Genomic DNA, 19,520 nt, shown 5'->3' on the forward strand with positions numbered 1-19,520 from the left:
AAGGAAAATGACACTTAACTTTTACTATTCCTCTTGAAAACTGCTAATGAGTTGGTTGAGGCTGCTGCTTCAGTAATAGAGTATGTGCTTAGAGTATAGGCTCTGGGCTCAGTCTCTAGCAGGAGTAGAATAGAGTTGAGCAGAAATGAATGAGTGAAATTGTGATTTAAGAATAAACTAATATATCCACAGTGCAGCAGGCACTTGAAAGGAAAACCTAAGTTTGTTGTTTCAGTCTTTTTCCTGCAAGGTTGACCTTTCAAGTGCCAAGGTAATCTGTCTGAAAACACTCTTTGGGGGCTAGGACAGGGACTTAGTAGGTAACTTATGCTTGAGTGTAAGTGTGAAGACTGAAGTTTGGATCTTCTTTTACTCATGTAAAAGCTGAGCATGGAAATGGACACCTGTAACCCCAGCACCAGAGTGCAGAGCAGAGAGGATCATGGGGGGCTAGAGAGCCAGCCAGTCTAGCAGGAATGGTGCAGTGCAGGTTCAGTGATGGACCCTGTCTCAAAAGACAAGGTGGAGAAGAGACCCTAAGTGTATGCGTATACACAGACACCCTCAAAGCTCACTGGGAGCCAGTGTGGTGCCACACACCTGTAGCGTCATTGTTTGGGAGGTAGAGATGGGAGGATCAGGAGCTCAGGGCAAGTCGAGGCTACTTAGCAAGGTGGCAGGTCAACCTGAGCTAAGAGAGGCTGACTCAAAAATAATAGTAAAGTAAATAAAAATTTCAAAAGCATGGTGGTCTTTAACGATGGTGGTCTGAATAATAGACAGTAAGAGCTTCCATTAATCTAGTCTGATGAATTTCCATACTGTCTCTTAAAGCACTGAAACTATTCTGAAAGGGATTTTCTATGTTAAATTTCTAAGCCAAGAGACTGAATTTCAAGGGAGTAGTGAAGTGAAGAAACAAAAGGAAACTTGCTTATTAAGAGAACAAATTATCGATAAATTTCCCCTTTCCCAATTTTCTCGGAGGAAAGAGCTATTTGAGGCAATGGCTTGACATTTTTAATTACATCACTTAGTGATATTGCTAAGACTGTAATAATGTCATTTTTATGTACAAAAGCACATGAGATGTTTGTGATCCTAACCTGTGTTGGTTCTGCCAAGCTAGGCTTACTTTATTTGTGTATAGTCCATGGTGAGAAATTTTACAAGAAAAATTATTGATAGCAAAATTATCCTGAGATGTCTAACCTACATATGAGAACAGAATATTTTCAAAGGGCTTTACCACCTTTTTTTTTTCCTTTCAATCAAATTTACTTATAGAAATGGAAGTTAGATTAGTCTAACTGCTTCTTTCCGTTGGAATGTCTTCCCCGGAACTTGTCGGCTAGGTTTCTGTGTATATTTCAATGCTTAAAAGCACACAGACAGCTTATACCCCCACATGAGAAGTTGAGAATAGCCATTTTACTTTGGATTTCCTTTGTGTGTAAATGAGCTCATTTGCTGCTGGGTTTGAGGATACACTTCTCCGTGACCTGCAGAGGCTGTGCAACCCTCAGCGGTATTGTTCACTGAAGCCATTCATCCTGTGACTAACCAGCAGGTTCTTTATGCTGCTTTGAGTGTTTTCTGAAGGAAAACTGGTACAGAGTTAGAAAAAAAAAATGTTTTAAAAGGATGTGACAGCAAAAGAGAAGATGAAACACCACGATCAAATAGTCTGAAGTGGGAAAACCAAGAAAAAGAAAGACACACACACCTATATACACCTATATACGTAAATCTACTTTACTCCAGCTTAGTTTGCTCAGCCTGCTTCCCCCAAGCTTTGTTACCTTGCATTAAAAATAAAATACCTGGACCACTTCGGACACTCGGCCTGAAGTGTTTTCCTCATCACAGGCTTTCTTTAGTCTGCATAAAACAGCAAGCTGTTTTCTAGTACTCCATATTGATTGGCTCTGACTTGTGAGAGAATCTTCGAGTAGTTTGTGACTTAAATCTTGATGGCGCATCATATAAATCAGACTTCCCAAGACCAATACCACTCTGGCCCCTCTGGTACCGCATCTTGGCTTCTTGCTGCCACTCCTCATTGTGTCTAAAATAGAGCCGTGATGGGGAAATGTAGTTTCAAGTTTTCAAAGGGATGCAGAAGAGAGTTTTCTGTTAATTCAGGAATCTCTATCTGGCTTTCAATTAATTCAATTAATTTGTAGCCTTAATGCAACTATTGAAAGTTTTGGTCTTAGCATATGCATTTAGCCAGTAGTATTGAAGTGCTGTTAATTTTTGCTGTGCTGATCTAGGAAGTAGACAGTTCTGTGGTAGTCAGTGGCCACAGTGCGAAGAGACATTTTCTAAATTTCATGTGTTCTACCTTCCCCGAAAGGCTGATTCCTTTGACCTAATGACTGGTTGGTGAAAAGCGGACTCTGCTAGGATGTTACACCACCACTGTCGGAGGAACCCTGAGCTCCAGGAAGAATTGCAGATTCAGGCTGCGGTAGCTGCCGGAGATGTTCACACAGTACGGAAGATGCTGGAGCAAGGCTATTCCCCAAATGGCCGAGATGCCAATGGCTGGACCTTGCTCCATTTCTCTGCAGCAAGAGGAAAGGAGAGATGTGTTCGGGTGTTTCTAGAACATGGAGGTGAGTTTACTAGATGCAAGGAGAAACTTGCAATGGTGTTGAGTCGAAAATGCACTCATACACATTTGCATGTGATTTTTAATGCTTCACTTGCCTTAATGTTCAGTGTCATCTTTTCCTCTTTGCAAAGATTTTTGTGAACTAAACACTGAGTTTTGTTTCAAACCAGATTACTGAGTGGGCTTTACCTGGCATGTGTAATTTCTACAGGGACTCAAGCTCTCCCAGGTCTTCTACTCAGAGCCTTTATTGGGGCTGGCAGCCACTTGGGTTTCAGAAGCAGAAGTGGTGGCATCTACCACTGGGGAGTTACCCAGGTTTCCCCTTTTGGAAATTGCTCAAGCAGAGGACCCTAGCACAGGTCCCTTTAAGCATCTTGGTCCTCCCCATCCCTTAGATTGTGGATTTGCCTCCCTTTCCGATTGGATGGTTTCTCTTGTTCTTCTAGAGCTCTTTCCTTTTCCAGAACTTACAGGGTGTGTAGGCATGCCACAGAGGGTGCTTGTCTGCGGTCTGAGTCTGTAGACAGACGGACGTGGCCAGTGACTGCACTGGCCGTTTCTATAAGGCTTCTTCTCAATTGACTCCTCTCTCCAGTGAATTTCAACTTCACTCTTACCTTGAAGATAGGAGGCGGTGATGTGTGTGTTTGTCTGTTTTAGATATTATTTATGTCTACATTGTCTATATTATTAGGGTGTGAAACAACTTTTCTGGACTGTTTTAGGGCCCGGATCATTCATCAGCAGTGGTTTTGTTTCATTCCGAGAGTGCCCCCGAGACGTGTGCTGGTAAAAAGACTGGCCAGACTTGCTTGCCTTCTGAAGTACAGAAAAGTTAGAAGTTCCACAGCTTTCCTGCAGGCCATGTAAATTAGTGACTGTATGGATGCTAATGATAGGCTGGCCCCAGGAGAAAGCTAAACCTAAGCCCCGGAGTGACCATATGCCCCAGCGGCCCAAAATGGGATTTATAAGCCCCACATTGTTCCCCAGCCTGTACCCACTGGTGGCTGTCTTCCGTGTCATTTTACCCTCTAACTTACAGACCTCAGTTCTGCAGTTAATGAAGGGTACGGGCGTGGAATGTCAGGAAAAGGGATCAGAATGAATTCTGCCCGTAACTTGGTAAAAGTAAGGCTGAATTAATGAATTAAAAATTAAGGCTAAAATTAAGGCTGTGACTCACGTTTGCTTATTTCACCTAGTCTAGGTGCCTTTCAGCTCCTCAGCCTCACTCAATAAGGAGCATGTCCACATAGCAACGCATGGACAGCATCTCCTTTAAACAAGGCACACCCTCACACACTCCGCACAGAAGCCAAACCCTACACGGCCTGCCCAGCGCCTGCCTGCCACTACTCAAAAGTGCCCCTGACTTGGGTGACTCTGGGTGCTTAGCCCTCTTACTCCTTCCTCACACACTTGTAGAAATTGTGTTTCAGGTAGATTTTAAACTAAAGAGCGTACTGGCTTCCTTCTCTGCCACAGTTGTTTTTCACTGAACCTCATGGAGCATTGTATTTTTTCCTTAACTCTCTGGGGTCTGCTCTTGTAATGTGTGAATGTGATATGACACAGAAAGCATGTCATAGCTCTCCGGCTGGCTTCCAGTTGGACTTTTTATATAAGTCAATGAGTGATAAGGGCGGAAAGGAAAAGCTAATATGGGCCAGGTTTAACTTGTGGGCTACAGCTCCTAAGCATCTCCCTCTCCTCCACCCCACGGATGATAACTTGCAGGGCTGAGGGTGGTTGTGCAATGGAGTGTAAATCTAGTATATTTGAAGCCTAGTGTTCAAGCCCTACCACTGCAGTAAAAGAAAAGTGGGTGTGTGCATGCACACATATCTGTGTATGTAGACATGTGTGTGTGTGTGCATGCTTGTGTGTGTGACAAACCGCAATTCATGAACCCACACTGCAGAGTGTAGTGCATTTTAGTGTATTTGTAGAATTGGGTGTCCAGCCCCACAATTAACTTCTAAAGTAACTGTTACATCTACAGAAAGAAACTTCGGTGATTCTGTTAGTAAGACAGTTAGACTTACCTTGTTCCTTTGAGTACATTATTTATATTAATACGCTTCCATTTGGTTATTCTTTCAACTTTGTTCCGTTTAGTTTCTTTAGCAAGCATGAAACATTCTCAGCAGACTTTTGAGAAGGTAGTGCATATTAGAACTGCTTAAAACCCAGGTTGACATTCTTTGGGCTGTGCAGGGTGGTGGCCACTAGCCGCTCTTTACTACCTGACCCTCCTTCCAGAAGCCATGGCTTTCACTGGCTCCTGGTGCGGCTGCAGAAATAGCCTGTGCCCCTAGCTTAAAGGTTTTCAGCCTCTTCTTCTATACCACAACTCTTCTTAATGTTCTGTTCAGTACCTTGACTTTCGTTACAGAATAGCTTCACCATGAAGGTTCCCTGTCGGAACCCAGGTCAGCTTCAGATTCCACTGTCTGGGTACAATTGAATTGCACTTTAAGTTATGGGGCATTTGAAATTGTTTGAATTTTTCTTCTAGGGCCAATATTGCAGGAAGTGTTCTTTTTTTTAACCTTTGTTAGAGTTTTGTTTTTTTTTTTTTTAATTTCTAGAAGTCCTTGCCAAGTCAAACAGTATTTTATGGATGCTGACACATTGCCCTCCAAAGAGCCTGCAGTTGCCTGTGCCCTCCCTGAGTGGGTGGGACACTTCACCCAGCCGCGCATTGCCAGACGGCTGGCTCTTCCTTGTGTGACGTGCTTACCCCCTCCCAAGATGGCATGCGAGTATCAAACTGGCAGGCCCAAGCTTGTCCCTCTTCTGCTCACTTTTGGCTTGTTCAGGTGTCCTCTTCGTTTGTAGCGATTCCACGTTCCTATTGTCCTCACTCTAAATTGGGCATGTTTTATTTCGCTTTTGCCTGGATTGTGTCTCTTTGTTCTTGGTTAGTAAATCCTCCATACTACAGGGTCATTATTTGCCTATATTTTCTTCTCGGGATTTTGTAGCACTTGGGTTACCAACCTGCCCATAATTGGCATTTGTGCATGGCAAGAGATCGCTGCACAATATCACTGCTCTTTCCCACAGAGATTGCCTAAACTTCCCTTCTTTCCTCAGGGCTGCATGCTGCTAGGTCACATACACAGGTTCAACATCCTGGCTTCTACTGAGTTCTTATTTAGTGCCCCAGGACCAGTGTAAGGCTGTTTGCAGTGTTCTCTGAGAACATTACTCCAATCAAAAGAGATCTGTAGAATGCATCCTGTGACTCCCCTCGCCGCAAATTATAAAATAAGTCTGAAAAGGATAGCTAAAAGGAAACTCATAACCCCACCCCCACCCCCATGGTCATCGTCATTCACGAGGCTTCGACACATATGTGCATTCTCCATGTAATGTCCTGACACATCTGGAAATGGCCCTGCAGCCTAGAAGTGCCATGCAGGAAAACTACAGATCGTGCTTGGCACCTTTGCCCTCACCTGTGATGTGACCAGTCGCTTGAGCTTCTGGATTTCTCCTCTGCTGACCAGCTGTCCTTTTTCTTCGCTTCTTTCCACGGAGCCACTGTTCCACTCTGTGGCAAGGAAACCCCTTTCTCATCAGGATTGTGCATAGATCTCCTTCACCCCCACATTATATCACCCTGTCCCAACCCAGTCTCCAATTAACGTGACACTTCTAAGTAGAAATGGAAATTAAATCCAGTAGGGGCGTCTTGTTTCCCGGCACAGAACCTACGCAGTCCGTCGTGCGTTCAGCACAGCGGTGGATCATCTGACCCCTGTAGGTGCAGCTCTGTGCAGCAGCTCCTCCACCTTCTTGGGGGTCTCTGAGCTTAAAGGCATGGTCACAGAGGTCATCATAAAGCATCCGCCATCGTGTTTTCTTTCCTTTGCTTACACCTGCTTCCCCTTTAAGTCTTCTTAGCACTTTCTCTGGAATACCACTTCTTCCAACGGACTAGGTCAGGTGGAAACTTCATTTTTGTCCCGTTAGATGCTGCCACCGGGTCCTGGATGATGCTCTCTCTACCCTGTGGGATACTGTTTCCTGGAATAGTTGTAAGCATGCTGAAGGGCTTTAGCGTTCTCTTCAGGGTCTGTAGCTCTAGTTCACCTGAAGGTGCTGAAGACAGAACCACATGCATCTTTGTTCCCAGTGAGAAAGAACAGAAACTAGCGATCTAAACTGATTGCTTCCTGACCTTGTGAGCTAAAACTGATTTTTGATGATGATGATGATGATGATGCTTAAAAGTCAGTCCCTCGTTGGGTCAGGATTAGAAACTGCTGAGATTCATGACAACTGTTTTTCCACAATCACCATATAAGTGAAGGAGGGAAAGGACTTAGAAGCAAGGTAGTTCACTTTGCCCTCTGCACTCCTTCCCTCTCTGCTCACTCTGTATGTGTGATGGTGACTCTGAGATGTATGAGGTGGCCATTTGGTTCCAGATAAAGCGTTCCCTCATCTTCAGAAAATGCAACTGAGCACCCAGTGTGTTCAGACCTATTGTATGCCAGGCCCTGCCTTCAGCAAGCTGCAGCGGTAAATGGCCCTGGTATTTCATAGCCCAGCAAGTGGATGGGTCGGGAGCCATGTTCCCTGGTGACATGTCCTGTGTGGACAGTGCTTTTAGCTTTTAGAGAGTGATGCTTTTAGTTTTCCCATTGAAAGATGAGCCACAGAAGCAAATGTCATTCAGGTACCCCAGGTCTTCCACCTTGATGACAGCAGAGCTAAGCTCCAAACCATCATCTAAACTGTGGTTCTGTATTGCCTAGAAAAGAAGCCAGGCATTCCAAGAGAGCAAAGTGCCCTGTGTAACGGGGCCCCTCTGCGTGTGAGGTAGGAGAGTCCAGGATCTCCCCAGAATGCAGGGCTTGGGTGGGGTTCTTGAAAGGTATGAAGTAGGAAGAGCTGGAAACTTGGTGGAGTGGAACATTCTACCTGTGTGAGACACTGACGGTGGGGGTTGAAGGAGAGGAGCATGTGTGATTTCAAGGCCGGAAATAGTTGAGTATGACTGGAGTAAGTCCAACAGTTTAGGAATGCTGGGCAGGGCAGGGAGAAGCGGACAGGGCAGTAGGAAGTTCTCTGGTTAGTTTCTGAGCTCATCAGAACAGCCCAAGACCTAACGCAGGAAGAGAAATCAAGAGCAATAGAAGCTTCAGGTCAAGAAGAAGGGAGAACTTCTTGTCACCACTTCCTAAAAGGGCATAGCTACCTCAGGAAGCAGGGGAAGGGGCAGCCAGATGGAATATGAGAAAGAAGATGTGGAAATCTCAGCCACTTACACAACCAGAAATTGTTTGTTTAAATATTCATACATGAAAGGATACAATGTGAAAAATACAGTTCTACCTGTCAAGTCCACAGAGCCACATGGTGATACCAAGACACAGAGCTAGCAAGCTCAGGACCAAGAATCAAGGGGAGTGATGTAATTCCAGAAAGAAACCTGCTGGGAAACAGCTGTGAATCCAAGTTTCCTTAAAACAACAACAAAACTGTGTTTGAGTCGTATAACACAAAAGTGGTGGTGGGCTGGGGCATGGGGCGGTACCCAGGGACCCTAGTTTAAACCTGTGGCATGAGAGGCTATTTCATACAGTGAAACTACACAGAGTCAATCCTTGGTTTCAGGACTGACCACATTCTAAGTGCCTAGTAGCCACATGTGCTGAGTGGCACTGCGTGGTAAGTGACATTTTGTTGTCTTACATCTGCTTCAAAATAATGAAAATGTCAGGTTTTCAAATGTCTAAAAACTTTAAATTTTCAACACACATGGCAGTATACCATCATACCTCTGCACAAATTATGGTAATTGGGCCAGTGGGATAGCCCTGTGGTAAAGGCACTTGCCATGTAAGCTAAGTTCAGCCCTCACCCCATGTAAATGTGTGGGGAGGGAAGTGACTCCACAAAGTTGTCCTCTGACCTCCTCTTGTGGCAGGGGTGTGTGCATAGCCACACTAATAACCAACAGAAACATGGTAACCTTTCTGAGAAGGTTAGAGAGCTCTTGGATTAAGAGTTTCCTACAGAGGCCAGGTCTCCTCGGGAAAGCAGGCAGCATCCTCTTGGAAGACACATGGAAGTAAGAGAGAGAGAATATAGCATTAGCCAGGCAGGGTGCAGTAGGAGGGAAGATGAAAGGGTTTGCAAGAGAGCCTCAGGATAAGTAAAATAAGTATATGATGTGGATTTGTGGAGACACTTTTGGAAAGCAACTTTGTAGTGTGTATTAGGGTGTTAAAAGTGGTAAATGCTTTGCCCAGTAAACCTATTAGTTTAAACTTAATTATATAATAACTAAGGTTTATTAATTTATTCCAAGGTTAGACTCTTAAAAACAGGAAATATTTTCACAAAAAATGCCACACTTCTTTCTCTTGTTTTTTTTTTGTTTTGTTTTGTTTTTTTGCTTTTGTGCTTATTTTATCATTGGCAATGGCATAAAACAAGATGTTTGGGAGTACTATTTAGCTGTGTGTCTGTCTGTCTGTCTGATAGTATAGCACAGGGGAACAAGGTTATATTAAAATAGTTTTCAAAATATTAGAATTAAAACCAGAGTGCAAGTAGGAAGGAAATAAAAAGATAGAACCTCTCTACCCAACCTTCTCCAAGGGTCTAGCCTGGTAAGTCTCCCTGAGCCTTCCTACCCATGCTACATGCCAAACCTGTCAGATCTAGTTTGGGTCCAGTGCCCCAGCCTAGTCTGGCCACCCCTGTCTGTGCCATAACCAATCTCTAGTCTTCTGCCAGGACTTTATCTACCTAACCCCCTACCCAAGGCCAACGCCACATCCTGCCTTTCCCCCCATCCAGAGCTACCTCTACACTCTAGGCTGGACCAGGAGGTACATCCTAAACACCATTCCAGTCACACCATTCCAGTCCCTTCTCTCCACCTGACCACTTTTTACTCAAGCCATTTCCAGCCTCTGGCTCAACCTACCTGTATGTCTGCTCTTCTTCCCCAACCTGCTCTGTTCATCAAACTTACAAGTCTATATGCTCATCACAAAACCACCAGTATCTTCTCTCCTCAGCCTTACAGTCCTATCAAAATGTTTGACAATGAGAATTATGTAAATGAACACCAGGACACAGAACTTAAAAAGAATGATCATAAGCTTCATCAGAGAATTCAAGAATTTTTAAATGCCACAAACTGTTGACAGAGGTTTCTGTCCCAATTGGACCCATAGCCATTCTGTCCCAAAGAAACACACAGAGGTCTACATTTATCATAAACTGGTTGGCCTATTAGCGCAGGCTTTTTATTAACTCTTACATCTTAAATTAACCCATAATTCTTATCTATGTTAGCCACGTGGCTTGGAATCTTTTATCAGTGAGGCATTCTCATCTTGCTTCCTCTGCACCTGGATCACGACTGCAGACTCAGCCTTTCCTCTTCCCAGAATTCTCCTGTTCTGGTTGCTGCACCTATACTTCCTGCCTGGCTACTGGCCAATCATCATTTTATTAAAATACAAGTAACAAATCTTTATAGTGTACAAGACCATTGTCCCACAGCAGCAAACATCACGCTGAGATCAAGGAGAATGAACTTGAGGAAAATAAATACCCGAATGATGCCCAAGAAAATGCAAACATAAAGCTGTTGGAAATGATGAGTACCAATCAGGACTTGCTAATGGGATTCAGTAAGGAAGTAGTAGAAACACTGAAGAGAACTCAAGGTGACATGATGCTGGAATTGAATAACCCAAATAACTTAACTACAAACTCAAAGGAAAGCCTGCAAGAAGAGTGGATCAAGCAGATGATGAAGTATCAGGACTAGAAGATAAAGTAGAAGATCTAGATCAGATACTCAAGGAATATGACAAATTAAAACAGGCAAACAAAAATAACAGAAAAGGAACATGGAAATGTGGGACACCAGAAAACAAAACAAAACAAAAACCTTTGAATTACAGGCAGAGATGAGGGAGAAAACCTTCAAAATCTCATAAAAGGAGACATCTCCAAACTGAAGAAAAGACACATCCATACAGATACAAGAAGTACACAGAAGATCAAATAGACAAGACCAGAAAAGAAAATCCCTGCAGCATATAATAGTTAAAACACAAAGCAAAGAAAGTGTATTGACAACTTCAAGAGAAAATTCAAGTCACGCATAAAGGAAAAGTCATCAGAATAACAGCTGGTTTCTCAGTGGACAGCCTGGAGCAATGCGTTCTGAACCCTAAAAGGTGATGACTGCCAGGGTAGACTAATAGATAACAAACAATCCACCATTAATGAAGGAGAAAGAAAAACTTCCCACAGTATAAACATCCTAAAAAATTTGTAGCCAACAAGCTAAACCTAAAGACAATACAGGAAACAATATTTAGTTCAAAGAGAGGACTGAAGGATAGCAGAGGAGCTATGAAAAAAAATACAAAGGCATGATTAGGAAATACACAAACTACCACTGAGAACACAATGCCAAAACTCAACAGCAAAATGGGCACAATTACCACACATTCCAGTAATAACTTTAAATATAAATGGCTTAAATCCTCCAATCAAAAGACAAAAGCTTACAAAATGGATCAAGAAACAAAACCCATTTATTTGTTGTCTACAAGAAACACATATTAGCTTTAAATAGGTATCACCTTACAGTAAAAGGATGGACAAAAGAACTCTAGTGAGATAGGACCAGGAAATAAGCAGGCATTGTTATCCTAGTATTGATAAACTAGACTTTAAACTTAAATGACTCAGAAGAGATAAAGAGGGATATTTCATTCTAATCAAGGGAACAGTTAACCAAAAGGACATTATTATGATACACACACACACTAAACTCCTGTGTACCCAATTTCATTTTTTAAAATGTATTACTATATTTAAAGATAAGCATTCAAAAATCAATAGTAAGTGATTTCAGTGCCCCTTATTCTCCAGTTATTAGGTGGACCATCTGAACAAAAACAGAAACCTCAGAATTATTTGGCATTATACATCAAGTGAGTTTAGCAGATACCGATAGGATATTCTAGCTAAATACCAAAGAATATACATTCTACTCAGTAGCACATGGAAGCTTTTCTAAAATAGACCACATCCTGGGACACACAAAAAAATTATTAACAAATTCAAAAAGCTTAAAATAACTCCTTGTATCCTACCTAATTACAATTCAATAAAACTTGAAATTGACCAAAAACAAGTCTTCAGTAAACGCATAAATCGTGGAGATTAAACCACTTATTACTGAATGATGAATGTATCAAAGAAAAAAATCAAGAAAAACAGTATCTAGAACTACATGAAAACAAAACACAACACAGCAAACCTTCTGGGGCACATTCGAAGCAGCCCCTCAGGGACGTGCATGGTTCTGTGTGTCTGCATCAAAATAACTGGGACCAAATAAATGACTTAATGATGCAACTCAACAATTTGGGAAACAAGAATAAATCAAATCCAAAGCCAGTCAACAGCAAGGAATAATAGGAATCAGAGTAGAAATCAGTAAAATAGAAGCAAAGAAACAAAAATTCAACTTATCTAAGAGTTGGTTCTTTGAGAAGATAAATGAGATTGATAGACCCTTGGGCCAACTAACCCATATTAACAGTATCAAAAATGTACAGGGAAGCATTACAGCAGATACCAAAATAAATTCAAAATATAAAGGAATTTGTATATCTACCTTTTATCATAACTAAGGAAAACTCTACTTATAACTATCTATTTTTCAACTCCATCAAAGACTTCAGAAGGATATAATATTACCTAAGTAAACAGGAAGTACATTGTAAGCAACTTCCAAAACTCTAGAATTGACAGAGACATCTCGTTGCCTGGACAGTTACCCAAAGTTCTGTAACATTTGGGCATCCATCTTCAGCCTACTGACCCATAGTATTTGGCAGACTTTTCCATGAAGCAGGAAATGTCAATACAGTTTCACCTTTATTGGCAGTTTGTCAGTCACTTTCTTCTGTGTCCTGCAGAATGTTTGGCAGACTCATGAAGCAGGAACCCCGAAGGATGGTCTCACTTTTAGGCAAGTTCAGCAGTCATCTCTCTGTGGGTCCCACATGTCCAGCTCACATAGCATAAGATCAAGCAATCCAGACAAGAACAGTCTCTTGCCCAAATGGCCAACAACTCCATAAGGAGCCTCTTCGGTGCCCATCATCCTCTTGAAGTAGCTTGGTGCTGCAAGGAGCAGATGTGTCTCACTGTCATGAAACATCCTTAGTTTTTAAAACCTTTTTTTAAAACTTGTATGTCATTAAAGTGGTAAATTTGAAAGAAATGAATTGATTTCTAGATTCAACCAAACCACCAAAATTAAACCAAGAAGACAACCTATAACAGACCCATAGCAAATGAGATTTTAATAGTAATAAAAAAATCTTCCATCAAAATAAAAAAATGTGGAGTCAGATATAGTCACTGAAGATTTCTACCCACCATTCAAAGAGATCTATAGCCAGTCCTCCTTAAACTACTCAAAAACTAGAAAGAGAAGGAGCACTCCCAGCTCCTATGGAGCCAGTGTTAGTAACATCAAAACCAGGAAAAGGTGCAACAAAAACAACTGCAGGCCCCTATCCTTGATAAACATAGGCTCCATAAAGCTCAATAAAATACTTGAAAACAAAGTATAGAAATACATCAAAGATTATCTGCCATGACCGAGTTGGCATTATCTTGGAATGTAGGGACAATTCAACATAAGCCAGGAAATCACATCATTTCAATAGACACAGATTCCTTTGAAAAAAATCTAACATGCTTTTTCGATTAAAAAAAAAGTCCAAGAGAATGTAGGGCTATAGTTAACATACCTCAACATAATAAATCTACATATGAGAAGCCCACAAGAAACAACATCCTAACATGGAAAAAACTTGAAGCAATCACACTGAAGTCAGCAATGAGACGTGGATGTCTGCTATCCTCAACTCCTTTTCAACATTATGCTCAAAGTACTACCTGGAGGCAATAAGCAAGAGAAGAAAATAAAAGGGTACACATAGGGAAGAAGAAGTCAGATTATCCCTATTTGTAGATGACATGATACTATATATTAGATATCCCCAGAAAATTTCTAGAAGCTGTGAACAAATTCAGCAGTGCAACGGGACATAGAATCAAACTACGCAAATCAATATAGCTTTTCCATACAGCAATAATAAACGTAAAGGAATCACGACACACTTCCATTTACTATAGTCTGAGAGAAAATAAGATATCTGGGAATAAACCTAATCAAGAAAGTGAAGGAAGGACTCTAACAGTGAAAGCTGTAAAGCTCTGAAGAGATAGACTAGAACACTGAAAAACAGTCCATGTTCATGTAATGGTAAAATCAGTGTTGTAAAAATGACTTTTACAAAAAAAAACTATTTTCAGATTCATTGCAATTCCAATGAACCCCCCCCCCCATTTCATTCTTTGCAGAAATAGGAAAAACTACCCTAAAATTCATATGGAACTTTATAGCCAAAACAATACAGAAAACAAAAAAGTACAAGCAATTTTCATTCCAGATCTTAAGATTATATTACAGAGCCATAGTAATAAAAACAGTATGGTACTGCACAAAAACAGACATATAGACTGATGGAACAGAAACAGAGTCCTCTTCCCAGCACTTGGGAGGCAGAGGCAGGCAGATCTCTGAATTCAAGGACAGCCTGGTCTATAGAGTGAGTTCCAGGATAAGCTCCAAAGCTACACAGAGAAACCATGTCTTGAAAAACCAGAGAAAGAGAGCGAGACAAAGACCTCTAAGATTAGTATAACTTAAGCCATTTTATATTTGACAAAGATGTCAAAAACATATACAGGAGAAAGAATCTACGACAGATGATGTTGAAGAAACTGGATGGCCACATGCAGAAGAATTGAATTAGATCTATAACTATCACCCTACACAAAAACTAACTCTTAAGTAGATCAAAGACCTTAACACTGAACTAGCTAGAAGAAAACAGATAGTACCCACATGATACAGGTGTAGAAAAAGGTTTTCAAAATAGTATAGTCCATTTGCCCAAGAACAAAGGCCAACAATTGACATGTGAGATTTTATAAAACTAGAAAGTTCTGCACAGCTAAGCAATCAACCGGCTGGGCAAGGTGGCATAAGCACTTGTAGGGCAGAGGCAGGTGAGTCTTAGTGAGTTTGAGGCCAGTCTGGTCTACTGGGCAAGTTTAAGGCAACCAGGGCTATTATCCTGAGAAACCCTGTCTCAAAAAACAAAACAGAATGAAAGAAACAATTCACCAGATGACCAGAAAGCCTGTAGACTGGGAAAGAATCTTTGCCAGTTATACCTCTGACAGGATTAGTATCCAGAATATACAAAGAATTCACACAATTTAAAAAAAAAATAGGTCTATTTGAAAAATGTGCCTTGAGGCTTGGAGTTCTCAAAGGAAGGGGAAAAAATGGCTAAGAAGTATCTCCCAAAGTGTTCATTGTCCCTAGCAATTAGGGAAATGCTAATCAGAGTGACTTAGAAGTTTCCTCTCACCTCAGTAAGAATGGCAAAAATGACAAAAGCGCTGAGAGCAAATGCTGGAGAGGGTACAGGGAAAGAGAATCCTCATTCGCCATTGCTAGGATTGCAAACTGGTGCAGCCGTTATGGAAATCGAGATAGAGAATTCTTTTAAAGCTTAAAATAAATCCACCTGTAATTGGAGACTGCTTTGGTTTCCCAGTTGCCTAGACTTGAATAATCACACGGAAACTATATTAATTACAACACTATTTGGCCAACGGCTCAGGTGTATTCCTAACTAGCTCTTGCATCTTAAATTAATCCATTTCTATTATTTTATACTTTACCATAAGACTTATGGTTTGATTCCTCATATCTTGTTTCTTGGGTGGCTACGTCTGCCTTACTCCACCTTCTTTCCTCTGTATCTGCTTGGATTTCCCACCTTGCTGTATTCTGCCCTGCCATAGACCAGAGCAGCTTCTTTATTGACCAGTGGTAATAAAGCATATTCACAGCATATGTAGGGAATCCCACACCATCTACCATATGACCCAGCTGTCCTGTCCCTTCACATATGCCCAAAGGACTTGACATCTACTCTTGTAGGTCCTTACTCAGTCACGTTCATTGCTATACTATTCCTAATAGCTGGGAAATGGAAACAACCCAAATGTCCTTTAATCCATGGATAGGTAATGAAAATACAATAGTAAATATACGCTATGGAATGCTATTCATAAATAAAGAAAATTGAAATCATGAACATTACAGGTAAATGAATAAAACCAGAAGAGTTTTGGTTTTTTTTTTTTTTTTTGGATGAGTTAACTCAGACTCAGAAAGACAAATGTCACATATTCTCTCTTATTGGAGGCTCCTACCTCCAAATCTTCAGATGTGAATATAGATCCTGCAGAAACGGAGAAAGTAAAAGGGGACCATTCATGGGGAGTTGGGGGTGGAGGCACATTAGAGAGAATAGCAGGGCACAAGTGATTTGAATAGGGAAAGGGTGAGCTCTAATTAGGGAGGGAGAAGAGAGATAAATACAGAAGGAGGGAGGAGGGCAAAATAACAGATGTCTATAAAAGTCATAATGAATTATCTACATAAAAACTACAATACATATAGGTCTGTGTATAAATATGTATAGTTATTTTAAATGAAATTTTCTTATCTGGGCTAACAATACTCTTTTAAGAGCCAATCTAACAAAAATTCTTAACACCAGGCGTGGGGCACCCTCTTTTGAGTTTTTGGTCAAGGTTGTCCAAGAGACTCCCAAAACATCGCAGGCTATTGTTATTACCCATCATTGCTCCCCAGAGGTAGAAGTAAGTCTTAGTGATGAAGACACCAAGCGTTTCAGACCCAGAGCCCAAAAGCCCAGATCTCTAACTGACCCAAAAGTCTCTGTTCTGAGGACGCAAGTCTCTAAAGGAAGGAAGCAACCAATAGTCCTTATCCTGCTATGATGCCTAAGAACCACAACAAGCAGCCTAGCATGGTAGCCTTAAGGGTGCAGTAGTGCCATGTCTACCTTGGTGGTAACCAAGAGCTCTCTAATTGGACTGGAGACACTCTCAGCAAGAGGAAGCCAAGCCTGGTGCTGGAAACCTAGCAAATACCAAGACTTGTGAAGTCATGATCTGGAAGGAGAACCTTCAACTGCCACTTTACTAGACCAGCACAGCCCTTCACTACACTGCAAACATTTGTCCTCACCCCTCATCAAGGAAACTTCTCTTGGCAGCAGACTAATTGTGGACCCCACTTCCAGAGGCTCCATCTCCAGTACAGCTCCCCCTGCTATGGCTCAGCAAATCTTCAGACACAGGGGCTGGAAAGATTGCAAAAGCAAGAGGAGGAGGAATTGGCTGTGAGATTGTGTTTCCCAGTATTGTCAGAAGTACCAGCCTTACAGAGTTCACCAGCATGAGCTAAAATAAACAGCCAAAGTGGACAGCAAGACCACAAAGCCTCAGCTCTACACAAAAAAAATACAGGCATCAAAAGAATGCTGAAATTGGGAGAAATAGTCATTCCCAAGAATGATCACGCCAACTACTTATCTAATAGTCAATCCAGAGTACATAATACAAGTAACATACAGACCAAGCAGGTTTTATTTAGGTATATTTATATGTACATATATGCATGTAAGAACCGTTAATGGAAAAAAAAGGAGGCCATGAATTTAAAAGGGAACAAGGTGGGATATATGGGAGAGTTTGGAGAAAGGATAGGTAAAAGGGAAAATGACATAATTGTGTTAAAAATAAAAGGTACTTTAAAAAAGAAAACCAAAAACCAGTATAATAGAAAGGGAGCAAATTGATGGAGCTGAAAGAAAAAAAATAATTCTTTAAAAAGATAATATAATTGAAAATTCTGTAGCCAGACTGAAAATGAGAAAAGGCATAACCAGTTTCAGGACTAGGAACAGATGCTGGCCTGGATCCTACAGATGTTAAAAAAGACATGAATACGGTAAGCTTCTTGCCATGGAGAAGAATCCAATTCCATGACACAAACTGCCAAAACTGACCGATAGCAAAAGAATGATTTCATCACTGTCTATAGCGCTGAAAGATTGAGTTCCTCATTAAACATCTGCCAAGAAAGCCGTGGGCCTAGCGGCTTTGCTCTTGTTTTGTGCATTGCGCCACATAGTGGTCCAGCACACAGTCTTTAGAGGAAGTACTGCTTCTAAATCAGTGTGCAATACAATGTGCATCTCCTGCCGCAAAACCAAAAACACAGGCGGAAAAGAAAGTGCAGAGCAATAGCTTCTTTGACAGCAGACACAGGATCCGACCTAAATGCTAACTAAATGATCCGCCAGTAGCATTTTTCAAAGGAAGTTACAGTGTGGCTATGTAGTGTTTATCTCAGGAGTCAAGGTCTGCCCACAAACCTTGAGGGGTTTGCCAGGCTAATAGGTCCAAAGACAAGTGCCAAAGGGTCGCTTCAGAGCCCAGGACAACCCTATCCATTCAAAATGACTGAGCAAGCCAGAAGGCAACTCAGCACCTGAGAAAAGGGACCTTGGCAAAGCTGCAGCATGTTTTGTGCTTGATGCTGGACTAAGTGCTTTTCATCTAAACATGGATAGAAGGCTGTACACTTTTGCTATTTTGATACAGCATTCTCTCCTAGGTTCTAGCCATTGGAGTAAAAGAACAGTAAACAAATTGGAAAAGAACAAGTAAAACTGTCGTGGGCCAGCGAGATGGCTCAGCAGGTAAAAGTCCTTGCAGCTGAAGCCTGTTGGCCTGAATTCGATCCGTGGGAGGAAAGGACTGACTCCTGAAAGTTGGCCTCCAGAGGCACACCTTGGCATATGTACCCCCCCCCATACATACATGCTAATAATAACACATAGAAAGTATGAGTGAAACTATCTTAACTGGACGTGTGTGTGTGTGTGTGTGTGTGTGTGTGTGTGTGTGTGTGTGATGTCTACAAAGATACACTAAAGCTAAAAAGTGAGTTGAACTAGATTGCAGATCAGTGTTTGAAAACTCAAGTTCTGCCAACGGTTAGCGTTTGTCAGCAGCTCACAGTAGGAATAAGTTCAGGTTTTTAATAGTTATTTTCATTAAATAAATATATAATCTATACTGAACCATTGTTGAGAGGGATTAAAGAAGTCCTGAGTAAGTAGAAAAGTGTTCCATGTTCATTAATTTTCATGGAAAAATTAGTATTATTTATATCATTGGAGGAGCTTGCTATCTGTAAAGTTGGTGGAATCAGCAGTAAAAATTAGACCAGAAATTAACGACCTATAATTTTTTAGAAAGGTTGGAAGAGTTACCTGATTATCAAATACACTATAAAACTACAGTAATTAAAACAGTCTGGACTTGGCATATAGAAAAGCTTGTTATTTGTTTGTTTGTTTAATTGCATTTTTCCTAGGGTGCTGGGATTGGACTGAGGGCCATGTCCATGCAAGGAAAGCCTGCTGCCCCTAAGCTGCATTCCTGGCCCTTGATTTGAGATAGAGTTTTGTTATATAGCTCCTTCTGGCCTTGAACCTGTTCCCAGGCTGGCCTCAAACTCGGTATTTTTCTGCCTCCCCCTGAATGTGTGCCACCATACCCAGCTAGGAAGTATTTTTAGGTAAATGGCACAGAAACGAAATGGTTCAGAAATAAAACTACACATAGATGGTAAGTTGAATTTCAGCAAAAGCAGCAGAATAAATCGCGAAGAAAATATTTGTGTGTGTGTGTGTTTATGAGAGTGTGTGCATTTATGTGTTGATGAGAGTGTATGCATGTGTGTGTTCATGCACATGTGTGTTTACGAGAGTACGTGTGTGTTTATTAGAGTGTGTGCATGTGTGCACATTTGTGTTTGACTCTGTGTGTGTGTGTGTGTGTGTGTCTTTGTGTG

General features: G+C 41.4%; 1 protein-coding gene across 1 annotated transcript in view; it reads left to right on the forward strand.

Moving 5' to 3' along the window:
• Asb7 (ankyrin repeat and SOCS box containing 7) overlaps nt 1-19,520 on the forward strand; it is a 46,243-nt gene that overhangs the window by 6,763 nt on the left and 19,960 nt on the right. The window contains exon 4 of the mRNA XM_005357784.2: nt 2,360-2,621. Coding sequence (XP_005357841.1) covers nt 2,411-2,621 — 211 coding nt within the window. The 5' untranslated portion in view covers nt 2,360-2,410. The remainder of the gene's footprint in view (nt 1-2,359; nt 2,622-19,520) is intronic.

This window comes from Microtus ochrogaster, chromosome 22 (assembly GCF_000317375.1).
Source record: "Microtus ochrogaster isolate Prairie Vole_2 chromosome 22, MicOch1.0, whole genome shotgun sequence".
In the NCBI taxonomy this organism is placed as follows: Eukaryota; Metazoa; Chordata; class Mammalia; order Rodentia; family Cricetidae; genus Microtus; species Microtus ochrogaster.